Source organism: Fusarium tjaetaba (assembly GCF_013396195.1).
Source record: "Fusarium tjaetaba strain NRRL 66243 chromosome Unknown NRRL66243_c0000083, whole genome shotgun sequence".
Taxonomy (NCBI): domain Eukaryota; kingdom Fungi; phylum Ascomycota; class Sordariomycetes; order Hypocreales; family Nectriaceae; genus Fusarium; species Fusarium tjaetaba.
This window is the reverse complement of record NW_023501279.1, coordinates 77,069-96,778: the sequence shown is the minus strand read 5'-3', so window position 1 is coordinate 96,778 and position 19,710 is coordinate 77,069. Positions and strand designations below refer to the sequence as shown.

The 19,710-nt window shown below is 50.1% G+C and overlaps 7 protein-coding genes across 7 annotated transcripts; 4 read left to right on the top strand and 3 right to left on the bottom strand.

Annotated features, from left to right (window-relative positions):
- Positions 1-337: 337 nt before the first annotated feature.
- FTJAE_4285 (myc-type bHLH transcription factor) lies at positions 338-3,341 on the top strand (the record flags this gene model as incomplete). The annotated part of the gene is made up of 2 exons (XM_037350673.1): positions 338-1,210; positions 1,260-3,341. 2 exons carry the CDS (start codon positions 338-340, stop codon positions 3,339-3,341), a joined length of 2,955 nt encoding a protein of 984 aa, XP_037208644.1.
- Positions 3,342-3,925: 584 nt separating this feature from the next.
- FTJAE_4284 (sugar transport STP1) lies at positions 3,926-4,691 on the bottom strand (the record flags this gene model as incomplete). The annotated part of the gene is made up of 3 exons (XM_037350672.1): positions 3,926-4,177; positions 4,242-4,477; positions 4,532-4,691. 3 exons carry the CDS (start codon positions 4,689-4,691, stop codon positions 3,926-3,928), a joined length of 648 nt encoding a protein of 215 aa, XP_037208643.1.
- A 711-nt stretch (positions 4,692-5,402) lies between these two features.
- Positions 5,403-8,524, bottom strand: FTJAE_4283 (beta-n-acetylhexosaminidase; the record flags this gene model as incomplete). Its single annotated transcript, XM_037350671.1, has 5 exons — positions 5,403-5,510; positions 5,558-6,786; positions 6,836-8,116; positions 8,170-8,288; positions 8,472-8,524. The coding sequence occupies 5 exons, from the start codon at positions 8,522-8,524 to the stop codon at positions 5,403-5,405; spliced, it is 2,790 nt and encodes a 929-aa protein (XP_037208642.1).
- Positions 8,525-9,417: 893 nt separating this feature from the next.
- FTJAE_4282 (n-acetylglucosamine-6-phosphate deacetylase) lies at positions 9,418-10,853 on the top strand (the record flags this gene model as incomplete). The annotated part of the gene is made up of 3 exons (XM_037350670.1): positions 9,418-9,798; positions 9,853-10,523; positions 10,571-10,853. The coding sequence occupies 3 exons, from the start codon at positions 9,418-9,420 to the stop codon at positions 10,851-10,853; spliced, it is 1,335 nt and encodes a 444-aa protein (XP_037208641.1).
- An 811-nt stretch (positions 10,854-11,664) lies between these two features.
- FTJAE_4281 (acid phosphatase) lies at positions 11,665-13,415 on the top strand (the record flags this gene model as incomplete). The annotated part of the gene is made up of 4 exons (XM_037350669.1): positions 11,665-11,789; positions 11,862-12,804; positions 12,858-13,243; positions 13,298-13,415. 4 exons carry the CDS (start codon positions 11,665-11,667, stop codon positions 13,413-13,415), a joined length of 1,572 nt encoding a protein of 523 aa, XP_037208640.1.
- A 683-nt stretch (positions 13,416-14,098) lies between these two features.
- FTJAE_4280 (glucosamine-6-phosphate deaminase) lies at positions 14,099-15,473 on the bottom strand (the record flags this gene model as incomplete). The annotated part of the gene is made up of 3 exons (XM_037350668.1): positions 14,099-14,620; positions 14,670-15,248; positions 15,294-15,473. 3 exons carry the CDS (start codon positions 15,471-15,473, stop codon positions 14,099-14,101), a joined length of 1,281 nt encoding a protein of 426 aa, XP_037208639.1.
- A 1,965-nt stretch (positions 15,474-17,438) lies between these two features.
- On the top strand, positions 17,439-19,185 carry FTJAE_4279 (hexokinase; the record flags this gene model as incomplete). Its single annotated transcript, XM_037350666.1, has 3 exons — positions 17,439-18,034; positions 18,082-18,654; positions 18,705-19,185. The coding sequence occupies 3 exons, from the start codon at positions 17,439-17,441 to the stop codon at positions 19,183-19,185; spliced, it is 1,650 nt and encodes a 549-aa protein (XP_037208638.1).
- Between the last annotated feature and the right edge of the window lie 525 nt (positions 19,186-19,710).

The following is a 19,710-nucleotide window of genomic DNA, read 5'->3' as shown; positions in this document are numbered from 1 at the left end:
GACCCTCAGCACAGCCTGTAGCTGTAGCTGTCACTCACTGTAGTTGGAGCCATCCACAGCTGGAGCCATAGCCAGTAGCTGAGGCTATCACGGCCAAAGTCCACTCCTCGGCCGAGAGACTTCAATTGAACAGGCCACGCCCGGGAACAGAGGCCAATTCAACCCAACTGGACCGACAACATCGACCCTTGCTCTTAGTATCGTCGGCCAAAGGCCCTCGTCTTCCCGAAAGGAAGGCCTCGCTCGACCACGGCGACTCCTTCGGGGTCACCCCAAGCACTGGGTCTCTCAATCAGGCCATCGCAGCTGCATTGCATGGTGCTGGCCTGTCCCCATCATGCCCGGCTCCCGCTTCTCCGACATGGCCGACCATGATTCTGCCAACAGCCTCTATGGCCTTCAAGATCCGAATCTAGGTGGTTTCGTTGATGATGGCTCGGCCGTGAAATCCGACCCCTCCTCAGCCTCCCTGCCCAACGATTCCTCCCGTCCCCAGACCCAGCAACAATACTACGACGCTGCATGGCACTTCAACGGCACGCCCCCTTACGACTCGTACGACCCCTCTAGCAGCACCGCACCTCCTGCTCAAACTACCTATCAACCTTCTCCTTGGAATCTCGCTTTCGGTCAGGATCAGCAGAACCTTCAACAGCTTCCCATCTCTACCGGCATCGACGGCCTTCCGGTAACCGCTTTCAGCTCCGAATCAATCTACGCCGCTTCAAATCCTCCCCTGCGACAGCCTAGTTTCAACGACAACACCGTTCTTCAGCCAGCCCTTATCAGCCATTTGACTCCTGCTTTGCAGGAGAAGCTGCGCAACATCGCCATGCCACCGCATCTCCAATACCACTCTCCCAAGAGCGCCTCCAGCCCGGACTCAGCAAATGGCGAACTCAGAAGGGGTATCTTTTCATCACCGGATCCCGCCGATGGATCTTCGAAAGCATCGCGAAAGCGCAAGTCTTCCGCCGACCCTGAGGATGAAGAGGAGGAGGAAGAGGATGGCGATCAACCAGTGAAGAAGACCGCCCATAACATGATTGAGAAGCGATATCGAACCAATCTAAATGACAAGATCGCTGCTTTGAGAGATAGCGTTCCCAGTCTTCGCATCATGTCGAAGAGTGCGCGAGGTGAAGACACGACTGAAGATCGCGAGGAACTCCATGGTCTGACCCCAGCTCATAAGCTGAACAAGGCTACAGTACGTTGTGCTCTTTCGCGCGACATAACTCACACTAATCACTGGACAGGTTTTGAGTAAGGCGACTGAATATATTCGACATCTTGAGAAGCGTAACAATCGGCTACTCGACGAAAATGGTGCTATGCAAGCCCGAATTGCCGCCTTCGAGAAGCTTTTCATGGCCGGGGCGATGAATGGCGCCATTAGTCCGCTTCAGCAACCACCTACGCCAATACAATATGCACAGGATGCACAGCAGTTTGTCGGGGGCCCGTCGCAGGATGCTAACGCACAGCCAGGAGGAATGATTCAAGTTCCCGATGATATGAAGAGAATCATTTCGCAACAAATGGCTTCTGGTCAACCATATCCTGTACCCCAACAACAGTTTCGCGGTGGAAATCCCGCGCTCATTCGACAGCAGCAGCTTCAACAGCAACAGCAAATGCAGCAGGGGCGGTGGAATAATGCCGGTCCATACTTTGGTAAATTGATGGTTGGCTCACTCGCTGGTCTGATGATTCTGGAGGCGATGCATGAGGATGAAGTCAGCAATGAAAAGCCTGAAGGTCGTGGTTTGTTCGCCATGCCTATTCAGCTTCTGAAGAGTGCAGCGAGCGGCCTTGACCTGACCGTTGGAGGCTATCATCTTCATACTTCACTCCGAATTATTCTCCTGCTTGGAACATTCATTTGGGTGTTTGTCCCTTCACTATTCACACGAGATTCACAGAAGTCGAAGAAACCACAAGTCGGGGTTCTTCAGGCAGCCCCATCGCTCGCTTCACCGATTCATGTCCGCCGACAAGCTTGGCTTACCGCTATCCAGACCGTATGGGTCCCTAGTCACAATTTCTTCCTCGAGGCGGCAGCTCTCATCTTGAAGACTTTCAAGCTCAGCCTCCGAAATGCTATTGGAGTTCATGGTTATCAAGCAATCACTGGTTTGACTCAGGAGCAGGAAACCGCTCGTGTCCAGGCATGGAGCATAGCCCTCGACTCGCAGCTGGCTGGTGGCGATGTCGAGATCAACAAGAGCCGTCTTATTCTCACACTCCTCGCTTCCGGCACCCTCCCCGACACTCCTGCTAGACTCATGCTCAAAGCCCTCCATATTCGCGTTCTTCTCTGGGACCTGAGCCAGAATCGACTCCAACTTGGGGCAATCAACCTCATCGCTGCCAAACTTGCCCGCAGCAAGTGGAATGAGGCCCGCCAACTGCATCGTCTCCTTAGCCAACTTCACCGCGAGTCCTCCGAGCAGCATGACGACGATTTGCCCGAACATCTGGCTCTTTTGGTTGAACAAGACTGCGATGAAGTGCTCAACGATGATGTTATCCAGCGAGCACACAACCTGGCTTTCAATACCGATACTGATTACAACGTTGTGACCCCTATGGATGGCATGGATTCTGTTGTTGACGATACCGCTATTGGATCTCCCCTTGATGCTGTTGCTGCCTGGTGGTCGACCCAATTCCTACACCGAACTTTGGTCGCCACATTGGAAAAGGATGAAGAGACGCTCAGCACCAAGGCAGAAGATATCGAACTCACCATCAAGGCTGCACCCTTGGGTTCAACCGCGCAGGCTCGGGCAATCGTGGCACGAGCAGTTCTCATTGATAAGGCACGCGGCGCTAACATCGCCTCTGCCTTGCAATCAATGGGCAACGAAAAGGTCGATGCTCTCCTGAGCTCTTCCATTTGTGTCGTTGACTCAAGCTTCCAGGCTTCAACTCCCGATCTCCGACTTGCCCTACGATGCGCCATGGCCATCGCTCACCTCCGACGTGTCGAATGTACTCCTGGAAGTACTCACCAAGGACTCCGTATGATTGAGTCAATCATGGCCCGTGGCAACGCCCCGCAGATGTCTCTTATTGGATGCACTGCAACCCTTGAGCTGATGGAGGAGCTCTACGAGCACAAAGCAGCAGCTGAGACCTTCCAGTCCTCTCTTGAGCGACTATCTGGTGGTCTTCGTCTATGGATGGGCGGATCTCCCGGGGAGAAGTGTGGCGTTGCCTCTGATGTAAGAGAGAAGGTCGTCAGCCGGTGCCTGGCTATCAACAAGAGTATGGTGGGAATTGATTCGGATACCGGCTATGGAAGCCTTGATGAATGCGAAGACGACGGATGTTAGACGACAAGCAGCAATTTCCCCTTTGATTTTTGATTTTCATAAGCGACATGCACACCGATGCACTTTTCCGCCACTCCACTTTGATCACCTCTTCACGTTCTATTCTGCTTGTTGCCCTTCCGAGATGACTATCTGTACGAAAACGGTTATTAGATTGGTGGGAAATCCTGGCGCTTATTATTCACGGAGTTTTAACTTGGCGACGGGTAAAAGGACAATCAAACAGTACATGGCGAAGGACATATTTTTTTAACAGGCTTTCTGATGGACTCAGCATTTGCGGAAGTGTGTTGAAGTGCTTTGACAAACAAAGATATCTTTCCTTATTCTCATTCAAAGTACATTATTATGGCTTCATTCTCTGCTATCGTACGTGGTGATATTTGCTGCCAAGTGGCGTAGTGAGCGGAGGACCTTAAAGCGATTTCAAGATTGGGTATCCGCAGCAAATACATTGGAGTCTCTGTTCTTGGCTCCAACAGCCTTACCAGATCGTATACTTCGTGTGGTGAGCAATAGAAGTCAAGGACAGAAACGGCAACATACCTGGGATTCAGATCATGACGAGATTCCACGCTGAAACCTCAAACAGGCATTGTCTTGGTCGTCGTTTTGCTGGTCGCGTTCAGGACGGGAATCCCAGACTCAGCAGCAACAGCAGATTGCGAGGCGTCTATCGCTCTTTCAGCTTCCAACTCTCCATCAACTTCCACAACCACAAAGTCCATCTCAGAGGCAGGAGCAATTGAAGTCGGTGATTGATGAAGAGAATGGCTTGGCTGAGGGGAGGAGGAGGGAGACTCAACCCACTCCCAGGCAAGTAGGGCGTCGTGCTTCTGCAGGTAGGTAGTCAGAATCAGTGAACAGAACAAAGAGAACTCATTGTATAGATTGACTTACCACATGCGCATCGGTTCGAAGATGGCACCGGAGACCAGTTGTCCCTTCAAATGACTCCCCATAACACTCCATCCCCACGACACGGCAGCCAAACTCATCATCCAGCGACCAGTCTATTTCGCAATGGGGGAGATGCGCGTACAACTCCCCCAAGAGTTGCTCTCTGGCAACCACTGCCACCCGCAGGATCCGCGCATCAGTCTTGGCCCTTAGTTCTTCCTCTATAATTCTGTCAACTGATCAATCCTAGATAAGGAAGGTAGACAAACAAGCGGGAAGCAAGGACTTACAAGAAAAATTGGCACAAGGGTCATGCTCAATAGGAGCAACGACTTCTTCGGGGGGCGAAGGGGCAGGCATTGAGACATCGGGCCAGATGGTCTCTTTAGACTCATCCCAGAACTTATGAGAGGACAAACCTCTCGGAGAACACGTATATAGAGTGACCATGGTTCACCACGTGGAATCAGTGTAAATTGATGGGACGATGATATGTCGAATGTATGGCAAATTGCATGTCAAATCTAGGGCTCTCCATTTATTAACTGACCACAATAACTTCAATAAGGTACCTACCTTAGGTACCTACACGTGACTTGGCTCCTATACTTTTTGGCCTTGTAAAATGACGTACATTTTGTTTTGTCCTGAGGAAAGAACCAGGCAGATGTCGAAATGAACACTCAAGGGGAAGGAACGCCTTTTTGGGGAAGGCACAGCTCAGACACATGTGCCAATGGAAATACAGACCTTAAAAGACCAAGGCGCTATTAATTTACATATCCTACTCATAAAAACAGTATTTTAATGATACGTTTCAATTTGAGACCGTTTGATAGGAGATTATGACCAAGTTGAAAGCCCTTCGCCGAAAGAGGGACTCAGCTTTCTGACTGACTGATGACTTCACTGTCTACACAAACAGGTCTTCCTTCAAAGAACCTTTGCAATAGCTGGAATACAGCGAGGGAGACAAGTGTAGAATCATGAGGCATGACCTAACTTAGGATGTAGCAAAACTTAGAAAACATATTCTTCAAGGTAGCATGTATTTCATTCGCTAATCATAAAATTCCCGGTGGATTCGTGATAACACATCCGTTGTGTTCCTTTATTCATAGTATGCTGGAAAACTGTTGTCTGTCAGTAGCTGCTGTTGCTTTAGAAGTGAGGGATAGTTACATTTTCTGGGGAGTTTGTGATTTCCTCGAACTCTTGGAGTGTCTCAAAGCCCATCGCTGTGAGGGACTCGGAACCATCATCCACAACCTGATATGTTAGCGATATCGAGAGGTTGGATAGGCTGTTTGACTTACCCAACCAAGGACCACTTTTGTAGCTTTGTGACTCCTGGCCTGACGAATACCCATGAGCGTCAAGCCTTGTAAAGCGAGAGTTGCTTGTGGTCCAGGAGGCACAACTGGAGCAATAATGCCACCGATGTCCTCAGAGCGTGACACCAATGAAGGAATATGAGTTTCCAATGGACTGCGCTGCTTGCAAACAATGATCGTACCCAACAAGGCACCTGTCGCATCCTTGGCTCGCACAATCCCACTCAACTTCGATTCTGACAGCGCATGACGGTACAGCTCTAATACCTCAGGATTTGCGTTGTTACGGACATGGCTGAGAACACCATCCGCGTTGTCCAAATCATGAATGAGGTCAAAGCTAATGCCAGCTCTTTGAATACTCTGGGACAAACCCTCCGGGGCAGACCAGCTTGCCACATCCTGTAAAATCATGTTTGATATGCGTCGTGGAAACTGAACATCCCAGCCGCTGTTCGCAAACCACTCTTTGATTGTGTTGACCTCGACATCGTTGGGAATGCCTAGGAAAACCCCAGGAAAAGCTGACCCTATCTGGACTTGCTTGATTCCTCGTCGCTGCATGAGACTTCTGAGCGCCCGTCGGTGAAGGGACCTCCCGATCGATACGTCACGTTTGGTGGGCTCGACAAAGACACCCCCAAGGATACCAACACCGTGAACAAAGTATGTAGCAGCAAAGCCGTACAAAGCGTTAGTGCTGCTGTTTCTAACCACAAAATGTGATTCGGCAATATTGGCATTATTGAGCTGAAAGGAAGCAGCAGTTGTTGTGCGTAGGAACTGCAAGTCTGGTGCGCTTGCTCGGTGAACGGCTCGAAGTAGGTCGTTCAAAGCAGATGCGTCACGTTTCGCACTGTATTCTTCTACCAGCCAGTGTTGTCTGGACTTGAGAACCTTCTTGCTCTTACGCAGAGTACCGGGGAGAGTTCCAAGGGGTGCGATTTCTCCAACCAGCGTCCTTGCAAGAGCATGGAGAGCGTTCTCGGTGAAGTCGAAGGTGCAGAGGTATGTGCCAATGGATTTATCCATTGCAAAATCATACGGAGAGCTGACTGCCACTACGATCAGTTGCTTTTTTTGGCCCCTGGTTCGAAGCATAGAGCACATCATGTCAACATGCTTAGTGAAGCCAGCTTGGTAAAGGTTTCGATTGGCATCAGCCGTGACAATAATGATGCAAGATGCTCTGTGGATCAGGTTTTCGTGAACTAAATCTGGTCAGAGTGAATGCCATCTACTAAAGTCTAAGAGTGTTACCTGGACGAACTCCATTAGCCGTATAGCTTGTGTGGAGTAACTTTTCATTACGAGCTCGAGCAAGAGATTTGCCAAATTCTCGGAAAACCCCCTCTCCGCTCAATATCGCGCTTCGGTCACGACCATTATGCGCCCACATCTCATGCTGCCCTTCTGCTTGATTCTGGCTGTCTTTGGCTGCCAGCAACTTTTTGGTGAGTGAAGATGCAGGCAGCGGCTTGACTAAAGGTGTCAACAAGAGAAGCTCCTCTCCGGGATGCATTGAGGCTGTGAGTGGGATAAGTTTCTCCTTATCTCGAATGATTGTGATGGAATCATCGTAGGCTTGGAGTGATAGAGCAAGATGAGATGGATGAAGTTGAGAAAGCAAAGAAATGCCTGGAGGGTTCAACGCCTTCTCCCAGGAGGTACAGGTCGATTTCAGGTTAAGTACCCTTCTCAAGGAGGTGAAAATCCGCTCCTTCGTCACAATACCATTTTCGTAACCGAGCTTCAGGCCTTTGATAGCTTCAAGTTGGACGTCATAGGCACGGCAGAGGAGGACAAGATCACAGCCTGCTTCGACGGCCATGATAACACCATTCTGTACACCAAGTTCATGACTGAGAGCCTCCATCTCCAAGCACTCTGAGATTGCGACTCCGTTGAATCCAAGCTCATCGCGCAGGAGCTCATCCACAACTTGATCTGAAAGACAAGCATGACTCACATTCATGGACGGATTGGATATGCCGCAGCCTCCAATGAACATAGCATCCAGTTTTCCCGATGCAACGGCATTTCGAAATGGAACCAGAGCGCTGATGCTGAGTTCCTCTAGTGTTTGAGTGATGATGGGCACATCTAGGTTTGAGCCCAGAAAGTTGAGATTTCCGTACGATGGGAAATGCTTTCCACATGAAGCAATTCCAGCATCTCGAATTCCTCGTAGAGCCGCCAGGCCATATTGTGATACTTCTTGGGGGTCGTCACCGGTAGCACGCACTCCTAAAGGCTGGTAGCGAGCATTATTCAATACATCAAGGACGGGTCCTAGCATGAGGTTGACACCACATGCCGAGATCTCCGTGGCAGTAGCCTTTGTCACTTCATATGCTAGGTCGGCTCGACCAGTAGCTGCGACACCCATGGCACTGGGAAACTGGCATACGTAGTCTTCGTCAAAAAGACTGTTGACTCCTCCATTCTCCTGATCGAGGGCGATGAGAAGAGGTTGTAAATGACCAGCATTCCTAGCAATGGTCTGTAATTCCTGGACCAGTTCTGCTGTTTGCTGAGCAGCTTGACAACGTTAGAGTGATGAAGTAAGACAGGTGTCTGTAAGTAGAGCTCACATTTAAGGTTCTTGGCTGTAAGTATAATGGAACCAAGGTGATGATCCTCAATGAGGCTCCTGATCTGGGGGGTAACTTCAGTGCCATCCCAGCCCATTATCAGGATCTGCCCAATAGCACTACGGGACAGCCAGTTAGTATCATGATGTCAAGTGAATGGATGGATGGATATTCGCCGAGATTCGGAGCCGAAGAGTGGAGAGACGGCCCCTTGACGGTCCCGCGCCGTCCGGAGACGCGCCTCGACGGGACCGACAGGAAGTGAAGTGAGGTGAGGTGAGGTGAGGTGAGTGGGTACGTACCGGTCGAGATCTTGCCATGCTGGATCGAGGTCGCTGTTGTCTGTATGGGCCATGATGGTTGGGCGGCGTCGATGTCTCGTCACATGATACTTTGATCTCTTCTGCTGTGGTTCTGGCTCACCCCTTGATGGCCCCGCGTGCTTGAGGTAACGATGAGATGCATTGACACTGCGGTAGCCTTCTCGAGAGGATGAGCTAGACGCTGACCCAGCAGGAGGAGGGGCCATTGGAGTGGAGGTGGAATGCTGCCGACCGCCTAAACCTCGGCTGATGTGATTGGTGTATATTGATTGGTCAGTTCCGGAAGGAGCCAGCTGCTGGGCGATAGGGAAGTGGGGTCGTGCTGTTCGTTGGCTGTTTCTTTATGGCAGGCGATTTGATGGGTTACGCCCCATGAGTTAACGTTACATGGAACAACAGCAACAAATGGTCGGTGACAGAGAGGTCCGTTTCACGTTGTGTCGAGACGTGAGAGATTGAACCAGGTAAGGATGAACATTACTTGTGAGGCAAAAATGGACGGATGGCATGGTCTTTTTATTCCACTGCACCCTGGTCTCTGGCTGTCAATATGCACAGCAACATAGCAAAAGGGAACCATACCACGTTCAGACCAAAATCATCTCCACACAGTCTCACTATCACGGCTTCGACGATGGCACCGTCCGCTTGGGTCCAGATGGCACGGTTACTGAATCGCTCGCAGTAATGACGAAATGACTTTTTCCATGTTATCTGGGAAAAAACGTGGCCGTTGTCGGCGGCTTGATAGGGCTTTATGCTTCTGAGGACGAAACTCTCTAGAAAATACTAGTATCCCACGACTCGCATCTCGTTTTATATGATTCATTGTCCTTAGGGACTTTCAACTCAAGATAGACAACACCGAAAAAATCCACTTTGAGATATCTAATTCTTCATCACAGACCCCCAGCCCATCTTCAGTATGCCTATCGCCGTCTCGCCGACCCTACCCAAGAATGGCCTCACTAAATTCACCAACTGTCGGCTGCTGAAAGGCAACGACTTGGTCTGGGAGGACCTTTGGGTCAGCTCCATCACTGGCAAGATCATCGATAGCCAGGCTTCATTCTATGGTGGCCGCAACATGCCTGACAATACTCTTGATCTTGGTGGACGCATCATTGCACCAGGTCTGATTGAGTGCCAGCTCAACGGTGCCTTCGGCTTCAACTTCTCAACTCTACTGGATGACATGTCCGAATACGGTAAAAATATCCAAAAGATCAATCGACTACTCGTCAAGACAGGGGTCACATCATACATCCCAACCATCACCAGCCAACGGCCTGAATTATACCAAAAGGTACGCCTTCATATCTTTGGTGGGGCAATCGTACATGAAGCTAACGCCTGTCAGGCCCTCCCGTATCTTGGCCCGTCTGGGGAACTGCGGATCCCGGCTCACGGCGCCGAGTCCCTTGGTGCTCACTGCGAGGGTCCGTTCTTGAGTCCCACCAAGAACGGAGTTCACAATGTCGATGTTCTCACACAAGCTGAATCGATAGAGGACATTGAGCAATGTTATGGTCGTGAGAACATGACCCCTCGTTCCGATGGCTCGCCGACGCCGATCAAGATGATTACAGCAGCGCCGGAACGCGGACAGATGATGAACCTCATCCCAGAGATCACATCAAGAGGAATCATCTATTCAGTTGGCCACACCGAGGCAACATACGAAGAGACATCGCAAGCTGTCAGTAAGGGTGCTATAATGATTACACACCTCTTCAATGCCATGCGCCCGTTGCACCACAGAAACCCAGGCGTCTTTGGAGTTTTGGGCAAGGCCGAGAGTCTGCCACGACCTTACTTTGGCATCATCTCAGATGGCATTCATTTGCATCCTACGACTATCAAGATCGCATACAGCGCTCATCCTGATGGATTTATCCTGGTCACGGATGCTATGCATCTTGTTGGTCTCCCGGATGGAGCCTATCCGTGGACAAACGGAGAGTACACATGCAACATTGTCAAGCAGGGTTCTAAATTGCTCCTTGAGAACTCCGACACGATTGCTGGGAGGTACGTACTGATTTACCCTACGGAGCCCTGTATCTAACTCTTGTCAGCTCAATCACTCTCCTCGAGTGTGTCAATAATTTCAGACGGTGGACTGGGGCTAGTATTCCTCAGGCACTTGGAGCGGTCACATCAACACCGGCCGCAATGCTTGGCTTACAGGGAGTCAAGGGTTCACTAGAATCGGGGGCTGACGCAGATCTGGTGATTTTGTCAGACGGATACGAAAGCCAGGGTGAAGTCAGGGGAACGAATGAAGTTCTTGTACTGGACGAAGTGTGGAAGTTTGGTGAGAGGGTGTCCGATTCTGCCAAGGAGAGCAAGTTGATGTGAAAGTTTGGTTGGCTTGCCGTTGCTGTTGGTTCCGGGCCTCATGATAAGAATAGGTATGCTGCATGAAACAGAAACTAGAATTAAGAGAGCATTATTATTAGAAAGGCAAAGACCTAGAGAGCATTGGGCATGAAGGGAGCATTAATAAATAAAATATTACTGTAAACGTGGCCAACGTCGTGCTTCATTTTAATTGACTTTGACGAACAACAAAACCCTCCTGGAAGATGCCGAAATGGCAAACAACGCCAGAAACAACAACTAATAAAGCTTCCTCTTATATAGCGCTGCCCTCCAGCAGATAACAATGCCCGCGGGGTCTCGAGTCTTCACATGAAGCTCTGTCTCGGCCAATTGTTGAAGCGAATGCCAATCAACTTTCAGAACCCATCGCTGGGAACAGTAAAGGGTCGGCCAGCCCAGTGGGTCTCTCCTCCACAAACCTACAGTAGCCGGAGCCCGTAGAGTGAGTTAGCTGGAGCTGGAGGTCGGCAGCCCAGGCCCTCCACACTCCCTCCGTCTCCGCCTCCGCCTCTCCTCATAGACTACTACCTGACTATCTCTACCTCGCTCTGCTCGGCCTTGAACTTGTCTTATCTTCTCTTTCGGCTTCTGTTTGCTCGTCGCTCCAAACCCTCGGCGCTCTACCGGGGAAACAACCCGTCATCGCCGGTGTCGCCAGATATTTCTCATCCCTTTGCACCGTTTCACATACTTGCGCGATCACGTTGTGTCGCTGTCTCCCCCGCCGCGCCAATGAGACTTTGACGGATCTTCTCAACTGAACAATGCCATGTCAACCTACAACTCAATGTCGGGGCTGCCAACTGGCGCCTCTTCCAGCGAAGCGATGGCGATGAACTTTGGATCTGCCCACTCTCAGAGTATGAATATGGACGTGTTCGACCAGGATATGCCATTTGATGAATCACTTCTGTAAGCACTGCAGGCGCACTTGCAACGCGCGCGCAACTTTGGCTTGGGGGCTAGTCAAGCTAACATCTACAGTGATGGGGCTGCACTGCAGACTCTACCTTTCGGCACCTCGTATGACTTGGATGCCTTTTCCTCGACCTTCGAAGATCCCTTCTCATATTCGACTCGACAGCAATTCGATCCTCCGCCGAATCAAGATGCCCTGCATGAGGAATCATCTCCCCAGGAGCCCGATAATAAGCTTCTTGGGTTCTCCGCTCCCGTTTCCAACGCTACCATTGTCAACGAGAACAACCAATTCGTTGACGCCGGCATGACGGCTGAATTGTACGGCATGTTCTTCGTTGCCGAGGATGTCTTCGGAGGAGAATCAAGCGGACGCCCGATGGAATTGACTTGTTATCGTCGCAACCTCTGGCAGTGTTCGGGGCAGATCACTCTCCCTCGCGGAATCAGGAATATTGTGAATGAACAAGGCCAACACATTCAAATATTCGAGTTAGTAGCGACTATTGCAGCCATCGAATCCATCGAAGGAAAGGCTACAGAAATAATATCGATCCCCTGGAAGAACGCCAATCCCCAGGGAGGTGATGACTCAAAAGGCGTTTCAGCACCACCTACTATCACACTGGATATAACGACAGGCCAGGAGATCGACGCACATCGTGTTTCTTTGCCTATATCTTGGAAACGGCTTCAGTTCAAGCATGCTACTGCCAACAACGGCAGAAGAAAGGGCTTGCAACAGCACTACGTAGTCCAGATCACCCTGCTAGGAAAGACACAGGCTGGTGAACTCATAAAAATATCGGAGATCAAATCTGGCCCAGTCATTGTTCGCGGCCGGAGTCCCAGAAACTTCGACAGCAGGAAGGACGTTCCTCTTACAGGCGACAAGAGATTTGAGAGGAGAAGCACATCGACGTCTAATGTCGACCACCCAACCCTTAAACTCGAACGGGAGAATTCGACGAACTTCACGCAAAGATTCCCTCCTGCTGGAAATCTCCAGGTAAGACACAAATCAGTTCATGTATGCAAAGGACGAAACTGACAGATAAGCAGCCGAACGACTGGGCAACACCTGGGTCAATGACCCATCCACTACCCAGTCCTCAACCCGTTGCAAGTCCACATCCGGCAAAGCGAGTCGCCTTATCGCCAACAATGACCAGACCCCCGATACCAGCTTGGTCCACCGATCCAAACAATTCTGCTAAAGCAGCAAATTCCCACAGTAATAAAAATTCACTCCCACGTCAGAATGCATCTCTGCCGATCAACCTGTCGCTATCAGAAGACGAGAGAAGCCCGAACCGCTCGAGTGCCGAGCTGCACAGTCCCAATTCTGGCAAAGGCTACACAACCGCAGGGGCGAACAGGGAAAACAGTCCTGCAGATGAGGGTGCCGATCCCTTGTACGAATACTTTCCACTGACTGTGGATGATTGGTACGTTACCACTTTGTTGGATCTCTCCACTTTCACGTTACTAACCTCCACCAGGATGCCGCCTGTAGATGCTGTTTATCGGCCTCACGTGGTCCATCACACTATCATGCCACCCGAGATGAAGGCACAACAGCTCAAGAGCAAGGCCAAGCGGTACTTTGCCTCTGACTGAAGCACAACAGGTGCTTGAGACTGATGAGTTACGAATTGTTGGAAAAGCCGATTTCCTGTATATTATATACTTAAGCTTTTGTACGGGCATTCTGGAAACGGGGAGTCTGTTTGGGATTATAGCACATTGTGAGCAAGTATATACACATTAGGTGGACGGCTAATAACCCACCATTGAGGGCATGAGATGGTTTGCATCGATACCCGAGAATTCTAATGCGACAATTGGTCATTGCAAAGTACGTACTACAAAACACCGCATATGTTGTTGAATCATGCTCATGCTGCTCGAGAGTGAATCTATACACAGACTGAATTCTCAAGTTACAAGAGACATTAGATCGTATTGAACACTTGTGTATCTTCCAGTCGTCCTAGATCGCAATCGATTTCCAAGAAATGACACTTTTCCCCCAAACGCTTCCACGCCAAAAGACGCTACACGTAACACCCATAAACTCCAATAGGCAACCTATCTAAAAGCCACCGGCGGTATTTGTATTCTATCCCTAACCTGACTCAAACGCCTTAATCGGATACGGGGCTAAAAATACTATTGTTGTAGTCATATTGATACAATCTGATAATTTCGTTCCTGAACCAACCCTGCAGCGACTGAACAAGACCTCCCTGGTCTCCATTTCTTTTTTACTATTCCAATCACAATATATCCACCTATCACGTTTAATGCGCCCCGACGGTGTTTTGTTTCTTCTGAAGTTCGGGGTTGGGTGTCAACCTGCGGCTCAGATCTGGCTCAGGAATGCGCGAGGCCATACTGTCGGGAACTAGGTCTGGCGACGGTGATCGCATTGCCTTAATGTTTGCTGTCATCGGCTGAAGCAAGTTCGAGACAGGGGCGTCTGGAGACATGGCGACGGCGCTATCGATCATCTCAACTTTCGTCTTTGGGACGTCGGTCTGAACTTCGAGGTTGGGCGTAAGTCTGCGGTTCAGGTTCGGTTCTGGGATACGCGATGCCATTCGGTCGGGGAACAAATCGGGCGAAGGGGTTCTCATAGAGTAGTCGCCCGCAGGTGTCGCTCGCAAGAGATGTGAAGCAATCGGCTCCGGAGCGATAATCGCAGGACTCTGAGCTCTCTGAATCTTGGTTTCAGGGATAGCGACGTTGCCAGTTCGTACTTTGGAGGGAAGAATCTGCTCGAATCCCTGCTCGCGAGCAACTTTCTCGATGCTCTTGAAGTACTGTCGTCCATGTTAGCGGAGGCTCATTATGGGAGGAAGAGTCGCTTACCTTGACTGTCTTTACCTGAAGTTCCAATGTGGCGTCCTCGTCGACGACAATCATAGGATGAGGGTGGAGCTGAAGGCATGATAGTGACCACATGTGATTGACGCCTTGTTCGACGCATTTTTGCAATGCAAGCGCCTTGCGGGCTCCAAGGATAATGACAACAACCTCTCTTGCTTCAAGGACAGTTTGGACGCCCACAGTCAATGCCATTCTTGGCACCCGGCTTACATCGTTGTCAAAGAAGCGCGAGTTGGATAGAATGGTGTCGTATGCTAATGTCTTGACTCGAGTGCGACTGGCAAGGCTTGATCCGGGTTCGTTGAAAGCGATGTGACCGTCTTCACCAATACCGGCCAAGAAGAGATCAATACCACCAGCTGCCTTGATAGCTTCCTCGTATGCATCACATTCGGCTTCCGGGCTGGCAGCGTTGCCATCGAGTATGTGGACGTTGGAAGGATGAATGTTGACATGAGAGAAGAAGTGCTTCCACATGAAGGAGTGGTAGGAGTTTGGGTCGTCTCGAGGAAGACCGACGTACTCGTCCATGTTGAAGGTGACTACATTCTCGAAAGAGACCTGCTATTGTTAGATGCTGCTATAGGATGAGGTGATGCAGCGTACCTCGCCAGCCTTGTACTTGCGTACTAGCATATCATACACTCCGATAGGGCTAGAGCCTGTCGGGAGGCCGAGGATGAAGGGATGCTCGGGTGTGGGTTGGAAGGCGTTGATGCGCTCCACGACGTAATTGGCGACATACTTGCATGCCTCAGTCTCGTCGTCACGGATGATGAGCCGCATGATGTATGTGGTTGTGTTATTGGTAGTGGGTGATGATGTTATAAGTGCTGGGTTTAGAAATGAGGTTATCAAGTAATGGAGTTTTGGTAGGAGTTGTTGAGTGTGTTGGGGGTTTAAGAAATATGATTACACTTTCGAGGAGTCAGTTGCTTATGAGGAGAGTTTATCAAAGGCGCACAAGTCACTACCTACCAAGAGAGAGTCACTTGCCATCCATGGGGACCCGTTGCATCATGATAGGAGCCACTGCCCGAGATGGGTAGGACGCCACTTTACTTTCTGCTTTCCCACTGCCATTCATGATGGAGCGTGGGGAGAGCGACTTCGGTCAGTGGGCAATGTAAGGTTGGATAGCAAGTCACGATAAGTGCAATGATTCGCGGTGGAGGGAATGAAACGTTTACTATGAAGTTTGACAATGTTTGAGAAGCCGCACTGTATTGCTTGTTCATCCAAGATAGGTAATGTTGTCAAGGTTGCTTTCTGCTTCCATTGGCCAGAGCCAAGCTTGCTTGTTTCTACAACGGGGCAAAGACGGATATAGTCAGTGATATACAGTAGCCGGCATTAGCTCCGATGTAAGGTAGCGTTGGAGGGATGTTATCAGATCCATGGTACATACATAGGTCTCGGCATCCCGATTTCTCTTTAGGGGAGGTGGAAGCATGATAGAGTTCTTTTGTTCGTATTGGATACCTTATTTCTGGAACTTTGTCGTTAGGTGAATTCTACGCCTCAGCAATGGACCTGGACCGAGGTCACATCCCTCAAGATAATCAAGAATTAATGCCGTGTAAGCGCACTAGCCGATGACAGGATTGGTTCCAGGATATTGATCTTGCTCATGCTCGTGGCAAGGTCACTTCAATACCTGCAGGGGTCCAGGATAAAGGTAGACGCGCCGAAGAAGGGCAGATTGTTTCAAATTACGTTCCTTGGCGATGTCTGTGTAACGAGGACAAGTTTGAAGTAACATGTAAAATCAGATGAACCCTCTGAATTTATGGAGATTGTTGAGGCGGCCTTTCAGCCTCCAATAGTAGCGGTGCACACTAACAATTAAAACGTGACGGGCCCATGTTACTCACTAATGGAATACCATCCACTTTCTCACGGCGCACTCACACTCACACGCAACGTTACGTTACAACCTACTAACTAACATCCCCCCCCCCATCTGGCTACGATCCTCGACCCCGTCTGACCCAACAAACTCCAAGGCCACACAGAGGCCAAAGGCCACCTACAATGACAATTACAGTTACAGGCGCTTCTGCTCACTAATTTGCTGGCTCGCATCGCTGTGGCGGTTGTCGCCTGTCGCCTGTGACTGTGAGAGAGCGGGTGCGTGAGCGGGCGCTTTCGCTGTGCGACGTTGGTTTTGATCTCATGGACGAATTGGAGGCGATATGATACATTACTACTACCAATTACCACTTGCCTTCACCTGCACTCTTGCTCTCCCTCTGCTTCCATGACACAGCGTGAACTGCACTGAAACTGAATTCGACCAGACCGACTTCTTCCCCTTGCAACGTCGACTCTCTTTCTGCTTCCTCTCTGCGGGACTCTGTTGTCGTCTGCTCCGCTCTATCCGTCCCTTCTCATGCTTTGACCCCTTCTACTCCTGGCATGTCCCATCAGAGGTGGCCCATCTCCATCTTCATCTTCGTGTTGTTTCCTTCAGATCTCCCCTCGTCTGAGCTACCTATCCAGGAACCTGTGCCTGTCCATCAGACACTCTCCACCTGCTAGTAGTAGTAGTAGCAGTTGGTCCATCCATCGGGGCGTAAGATTCTCACCCTCACCCCATCCCATCCCATCCCATCTATTCCTTCGAGGGCGGTTGCTTCAACCTCTTCCTTTCGCATTCTCTTGGACTATTTACATTCTGCCGTGTCCATGACTCAAACCTTGTTTCCTTTCCCCCTTCGTTTCTATTTTCCATAATCACTCGTTACCATCATGTCAGCGACTTTTCAAAAGACACTCTTGGCTGCCATCATCAAAAGCCTCCTTCGGGGGAAATCACTAGTTCAGTCACTCTTGGCTTACTGGGGCAGCTCTCTGGGACTTGAGACAAACACAAAGACGCGAGCCGCCAATACGCCACGCAAATCTGCCCAGGACTTTCTCAAAGAGGCAGAGGCTCTATTCCTCGACCCTGTCAGTCAAGATGGCCTACGAGAACTATCCAACAACCTACGAAAACAACTCCTAGAGCGACTAGAAACTGATATGGAGTGTATGCTACCGTCATACAGTCATCAACTACCAAGAGGTACAGAGGTTGGCCGCTTTGTGGCATTGGATGTTGGTGGGTCGACCCTCAGAGTAGCATTGGTGGAACTGTGTGGTCGCGTGTCCAATATCGGAGAGCAGAGCAGGATCGTGAGCATGAGGAACTTCCGCATCACACCTGAGATCAAAGCCCTAGAAGGCATGTTGTTCTTTGACTGGATGGCCGAGAGAATACTTGAAACTCTATCAGCAGAGCTAGAGCAGCAAGATAGATCTGATGGGCCTTTGCCTATGTCAATGGCATGGAGCTTTCCCATTGAGTATGCTTATTCCACCCATCCTTTCGTCCAGAGCTAATATTCGTTAGACAAACATCACTAGCAGGTGGCAAGTTGCAAGGGATGGGTAAGGGCTTCGCTGCGTGCAATGGGTTGTTAGGTCAAGATCTTGGAGAGATCGTACGAACAGCCTGCTTAAACCGCGGTCTCAACGTAGAACTTCGCGCTATCGTCAACGACTCCAGTGCATGCTTACTATCGGAGTCGTATAACCACCCCACAACAAGGTTCGGTCTCATCCTTGGTACTGGCGTCAACCTTGCTGCCTATCTTCCTGTGTCTGCCATCGGACGTGTCAAATTTGGCGAGCGTCCTCCTCAATGGTTCGAGAAAGCGACGCATGTCATCATCAACAGCGAGATCAGCATGATGGGACGTGATATCTTGCCCTTGACAAGGTGGGATCGGCAATTATTGGCGAACCACTCCCGACCTGAGTTTCAGCCTTTAGAGCACATGGTCAGCGGCTTCTATCTGGGCGAGATTTGTAGACTGGCGCTTGTTGAGGCGATCGAGTCCACTGGGGTTTTTGGAGGTGTTGTTCCTGTGTCCCTGGAGACACCTTACTCATTCTCAACCGAGACACTTTCTATCATTGAGGGGTAAGTTTCAGACTCAAGATTATCCAGCTTCAGCATGCTAACGATCATAGGGATACGAGCTCCGATGCCGAAGAGGCGCGCAAGCAATTTTCCTCTCGCCACCCATCGAGCCAAACCCCCACAGCTGCTGATATATCATTCCTCAAGCAGCTAGCCGGGTTGATCTCCAGGCGGTCAAGTGCGCTTGCTGCTGCTGGAGTACACGCTTTCTGGAACTTGCGCATCGACAGCCAGAACAAGTTCGTTTCCACACTATCACCTGGATCATCTGAGCGAGACAGCGCGGAAGCAGACCGTGATCTGGCTGAGACGACAGTAGCCTACAACGGTGGCGTTATTGAGAGCTACCCTGGCTATCTTGATAGTTGCCAGTCATATCTGAATGACCTGGTAGCGGCTGACAAGACGGAAAAGTCTGGAAACAGAACAATCAAGCTTGTGTCAGCAAAGGAGAGCTCCCTGATGGGAGCAGCAGTGGCTTTGGCCTCTTTGGAGGAGGTCGTAGAGGGGCCATTGGGCGTGGTTGGCTAAAGAAAAGGAACAGGAACAGGAACAGGAACAGGTATACGCCATTTTAATGACATGTTATAGCATTGCATCGGTGTTGGGCGTTTTGGTTTTTGAGATGAAAATATGTTGGGATGAATTCTTATGGAGAATATATATTCGGATGATGAACTTGGGAGGGAGATGTCGATACTATATTAATACAACCCTTAGACATACGTGTCCCTTGGAACTGCCCATGATAGCCTTTGATACCAAAGCGTGACTCTCCTGTCTTGTACAATAGTCATATCAAAAGATTTGCTCTCATAACAACCGACTTCTCTTATGCCTGGTGTTTGGTACCCTTTGTACCACCTTCATCATTGACCCGCCTTCCCAACTGAAGAAAGGCCATTTGTGTGGACATTATGGTCACGTGCACGCGTCAAACTCTCGCGTTGAGTGGTCGGCGCGTCTGCAGCTTCACAATAGCTTCTAGGCACCCCACGGTTTCTTCTACATCCACCTAATATCTTCCCGCTGTTGTTGATCTCTTGAGCTTAGATT